Source organism: Loxodonta africana, chromosome 12 (assembly GCF_030014295.1).
Source record: "Loxodonta africana isolate mLoxAfr1 chromosome 12, mLoxAfr1.hap2, whole genome shotgun sequence".
Taxonomy (NCBI): domain Eukaryota; kingdom Metazoa; phylum Chordata; class Mammalia; order Proboscidea; family Elephantidae; genus Loxodonta; species Loxodonta africana.
In genome coordinates, this window is record NC_087353.1 from 85838384 (window position 1) to 85843734 (window position 5351).

The following is a 5351-nucleotide window of genomic DNA, read 5'->3' on the forward strand; positions in this document are numbered from 1 at the left end:
AGCAGCCAAACTCTTAACCACTATGCTACCAGGGTTTCCAGTACTACCTACAGCCTCCTTTATAAGCCCATAACTGAGAAGGCACTAGAATTTGCTAGAAATTAGGTTTCTCTGCCCTGCAGGTAGGAGGGACAATGGAGAAACATGGGGATTAAGGGGCTGACACATCCCTGGTGCCCCTCTCCAGCACCTGCTGAAAATAGAGCCTCCCCAGTGACCCCAGGAAGAAACCAGAGGTTGCTGCTGAAAACTTTTATTGGGAGAGAAGACAGGAGGCTGTTTTCCAGAGGTCCCTGGGCCTCAGACCTCAGGAAGTGGGGCCTCCAGGCGCATGATCTGTTAAGAAAGGACCAGAAAGTTCTGTAACCAGGCTACCTTCTGCTTCTCAGATTCTGTGCTGAGTTGCACGTCCTGTGCCCACGTCTCTAGGTGGAGGCCTGGCCCGTGGACTCAAAGGTGAGGTCTGTAGGCCCTACCACCTGGTCTTCGGAGACAGACCCATGGGGCAAGTCCGTATATTTGCAGGCAGAGCCACGGGACAGATGGACTGGGTAACGTCGCCGGTTTGTGTCCATCTTGGAGAGCACTGCTTGGGGCAGATCCACTCGACAGCGGGCTGCCAATGCCACCAGATAGATGAGGACATCACTAAGCTCCTCCTGAAGGGCTGCCCGCTCCCTGGTAGGCCAGGTTTGGGGTCCAAGCTCCTCATCCGGCTTCCACTGACTGGGGAGAAGAACAGACAGACAGACATACAAAGATGCTAGCTAAGACAGTGGGCTCCTTGTCTCTCAGAAGTACCTCAGTCCTTGCAGAGATAAACACAGTCACAGTCACACAGACACACACACACACACACCACCCCCCCCCCCCAAGAAGTTCCTCCAAGGCAATCCAACACATCTGGGCCAAGTCAGGGTGAGGAAGAGACCTCAACAGATGATCCACCTAGACCTCTGTGTCCCCTACCTGAGCCAAGAAGCAGAAAGGAGAACATTTCACTTGTTCAGTCACAGCTTTGAGACCCAATTCCACTTCTTTCCAGCCCTACCACTGTTAGAGTGACCAAACCTCAGGTCTGGACTACCGCAGAACTCATCTCCCTACTTCTACTCTTGCACTGTGCCATCTTTTAAAAGCACAAATTACATTTTATCCCTCTCCTGCTAAACCTCTACAGTGCTTAGAGTAAAATCCACCCCTAACCATGCCCCCTAGGCCCTGCCTGCCTGACTCCCTGACTCTTCAAATGTCATTGACCCCCACCCCCCGCTCTCCCTCCTCACCTAAAGCCACTCTTTTCTGTCTCACAAACATGCCATGCTGTCACAGGGCCTTTGCACTTACTGCTCCTTCTACTTTGAATGCCCCACCCCCCATCCTTTTCCATGGCGGACTCTTTCCTGTTGTTCAGATCTCACCTCAGATGTCACCTCCTCAGAAAAGCCTTCTTCCTCCCAGTTACCTTCTCTCATTGCCTTTTATGTTCCTCACAGCATTTGTTACAATTCCAGATCTTTTTAAATTAGTTGAATTATTGTCAGTCTCCTCCCATGAAAACGTCAGTTGCGTGAAGGTAGGAACCGTGCCTGTCTTATTCGAGACCCCCTTGAGGCTAGATGACCTAGCGCACAGGTGATGCTCATACATCTGTAATGAATGAATGGCTTGCCCTCTGTTTCCACACACTTATACCTGTGCCCTCATTTTTCCAGCCCCAGTAACTGCCCTGGTCCAGGCCTCACCATTTCTTGCTTGGTCTATACCATCCTCCTTACTGGTCTCCCAGACCCCCTTCTCTTTGTGATCCAGTCTGCACTGCAGCACAGTGGTCTTTCTACAACCCACATTAGGTCAGGTCCCCTGCCCAACCTCTATCACTTACCAGTCCAATCCTATCTTTCCGGGTTCCTCTCCCACCCCTCTTCTCCACAGCTCTATCACTCACTCGATAGATAACTGAGTGCTTTAATTGTATGCCAGACACTTGAGACACACCACAGAACAAAACATACAAACCTCTGCTCTTCTTTACACTAAAGTTGTATCAGATTCTCCCTTTCCAGCCTCATTAACTGTGCAAAAGTACTTCTCCCTCTCTAGAATGCCACAGGCAGGTCTTCTAGAGGATACCACCTTCCTTTCTTCCTTCCCAGAGGCAAGAAGTAAAGTTGTTGCCACCCCCTCTTCTCAAACCTGGATCAGCCTTGCTGTTTTCATACTTTTCTGTCCCAGGAGACTGGACGCCCCTAGAGGGCAGGGACTGAATGAGTCATCTCTGTATCCCTAGTACCACGCACACAGCCTGAGAGTGTGGAGGAGAAACTGAACCCATGACTGTTTGATAATCAAATAAATGCTCCCCCCCCCCCCCCCCCCGCATAACCTCTTCCAGGAAGCGTTCCATTTACTTACAAGAGCTCTGCCAGCTCCCCTACTTCCCCCACCAAGGCCAGCAGGAGGTTCCGAGGCTGGTGGAACTGGTCCCAGTCTCGTTCAGCAGCGAACTCAGCATGGAGGCGGCGGCTGGAATAGGACAAAGGGGTGGAAGCCCAGGGTCCCAGGGAGGAGAAACAGAGCCAAGGCAGTAATGGGGACGTGGGCATCAGCGAATTCTGCAACTAATTCCCTGGATGGACTTGGGCAAGTGATTTCTTCTCTGTGAGACTTGGTTTCTTCATCTATAAAATGGTGCGTCCCTAAACTCTAGCCAAACTTCACCCTCTTCCCCAATATTCCACCTCCTGCTGCAGCTTCTGTAATCTTCTCCACCTGGAACGTGGTTCTAAATTCTACTTATCTTGCAGAGCGCAGCACCAGGGCCGCTTCCCCTAAGAAGCCTTTTCTTGATTTTCTCCAGCAAGAAAGAGTATCTCCTACTTCTCAGCATTTCATTTGCCCCTGTCCTACCCCCTACTCTCGGTGGGCACAGGCAGTGTCCGACTCCGGTATCTCCCCAGGGCTGGGCATAAGGATGATCCTAGTATTACTCACGGAGCGTCACCCAATTTCCCCTGCCTCAGGTGTGCACTGCTGCGCCCATTTTGCAAATGAGGTCAGAAGGCTCGCCCGAGGTCAACCAGCAGACGCTAGCGCCGCTGCTGGCCTTCTTTCCGACCACGTGGAGGGACCCTCCCCCATTAGAAGGGAGAAAGCTGCTCTCCCTAGCCTGGGATGGGCAACAACTGCTTACATGTCCTCGAGCGTGGGTTCCGAACTGAAGCTGAACGGGCCGGCACAGATACCACCCTCCCCTCCCTTTCCCCCACGCGTGTCCCCACCGACACCAGACATGCCGCCCACCCCGCCGCAGCTCCTAAAAGTACCGTAGAACCATGCGCCAAGGGCCCAGCCCAAAGAGACCCTGACCAATCACGGGCGTTCCCGATTGCTTCATGGGGCGGAGCCCGAGGAAAGACCAATGACTTATGTAGCTTTTGCTACAGCCCGCCCCCTTACCCGGGCTGGACCAATCTGAGGGAGTTTCTAGAGATGGCTTGTCAGCACCGCGCTCGAATCCTTCCCTGTTGGCCGGGCATCTTAAAGATACAGGTACAACGGGACGAGACAAAAGAGGAAAAAAAAAGGGGGAAGTGGGAGCGTAGGCGCATTACTCCCCCTGTGAGCGCCAGATGGCGCCAAAGCAAAATAGGAGGGGGCATGTGTGGGGAACTCCAGAAAAGTAGGACTCAGAAATGAAGGGCTCCGTGGAGAATCCCAGAGATGGAGAGCTGCTAACCAAAGGTCAGCAGTTCGGATCCACAAGCCGCCGCTTAGAAACCCTTTGGGACAGTTCCACTCTGTCCTGTAGGGTCGCTATGAGTTGGAATCGACTTGACAGCAACCAGTTTTTTGGTTTCAGATCTCTCAGGGTTTACGGACACGGAGTACCCGCTCTAGACCTCCACCACACTATTTGGAAGAGATTGAGAGGAAAGAGCGGCTCAAGGTCAGACAGGACTAGGACCCAGGCCTTTAGTCCCACTTCGGTTCCCTACCCCAGCTGTTTCCTGTGTTTGGAAGGACTTAGCTCAGGTTACTGGCCTTAAGGGAAGAAATCAATCGGCCCTCCTCCCTGCCCTCAGTGTAGATGACAGGGCCCTGGAACACAGGGCCTGCTGTGGTCCGACCGCCCCCCACATATTACACACAGCAAGCAAAGCCTTCTTCTGGTTCTCTGAAGACCCCAAGCTCATTTACATTAGAGGATTTATGAGCTGACAAACTGTGGAATTGTTATTTCAAATCTAAGAACCACTGAGTTATTGTTAATGGAAAGAGCAGAGATAAAACCCAAGAACAGGTTTAGTGGTGTAAATCATTACTTGTCTACTAAGGGCCACTATCTTGGCTCTCCAGGAGTTTAAAGAGGCCTGGAGTTTGGTGGAAGTGAAAGAATAAGAAAGTGAAGGAAATGGTGGAGAGTCCGATTTTAGAAATTAAGATCCCCAATGTGTGGCAGTTCCACTTCTAAGTATATACCCGAGGGAAAATAACCCACTGCTGTTGAGTCGATTCCTATAGGACAGAGTAGAACTGCCCCATAGTATCCAAGGAGTGCCTGGTGGATTCAAACTGCCAACCTTTTGGTTAGCAGCCATAGCACTTAACCACTACACTACCAGGGTTTCCCCGAGGGAAAATAGTGCATATATATATATATACAAGTATATGCATACAAGAAGTTTATTGCAGTCTCGTTTGTAATGGTGAAAAATTGAAATAAGCCAAATGGCCATCAACAGAACAATGAGTACATTGAGATAAATTCATACAGTTCCATTACATTGAATGCAAGCAACAGAAACAAGTTTGAACTGGTTTGAACAAGAAAGGGGAATTTATCATAAGGAACAAGAATGTCCTTTGGGATATAGTTCGGCCTCAGGAATAAACTGGAACTGGAGTAGCTGTTTTAAGCATTTTGCATATATTCTTATACAGTCCTCACAGAAACTGTGAGTTAGGTAATATTATCATTCCCATTTTATAGATAAGGAAGAGAGAAGTAAAGTAACTTATTCAAGATCAATATCTAGATCCTAAACTATTCCATGAAGCCATTCTTAAAGTAAACAACAGTTTAGCCCAATTAATATTTGCCTCAAGCATACCCCTTGCTGTCTGGTTGATTCTGGCTCATAGTAACCCTAAAGGATAGAGTAGAATTGCTCCATAGGGTTTCCAAGGAGTGGCTGCTGGATTCGAACTGCTGAACTTTTTGTTAGCAGCCGTAGGGCTTAAGCACTGGGCCACCGGGGCTCCCAGTGGCACAGTGGTTAAGACCTCAGCTGCCAACCAAAAGGTTGGCAGTTCAAATCCACCAGCCGCTCCTGGAAGACCCTATGGGA

At 50.1% G+C, this 5351-nt stretch overlaps 1 protein-coding gene across 1 annotated transcript; it reads right to left on the reverse strand.

The window, feature by feature from the left end:
• Window positions 1-237: 237 nt before the first annotated feature.
• On the reverse strand, window positions 238-3314 carry DCTPP1 (dCTP pyrophosphatase 1). Its single transcript, XM_064295846.1, has 3 exons — window positions 3194-3314; window positions 2416-2526; window positions 238-726 (listed from the first exon to the last, which is right to left on the reverse strand). The coding sequence occupies exons 1-3, from the start codon at window positions 3292-3294 to the stop codon at window positions 426-428; spliced, it is 513 nt and encodes a 170-aa protein (XP_064151916.1). The 5' UTR covers window positions 3295-3314; the 3' UTR covers window positions 238-425.
• Window positions 3315-5351: the final 2037 nt, after the last annotated feature.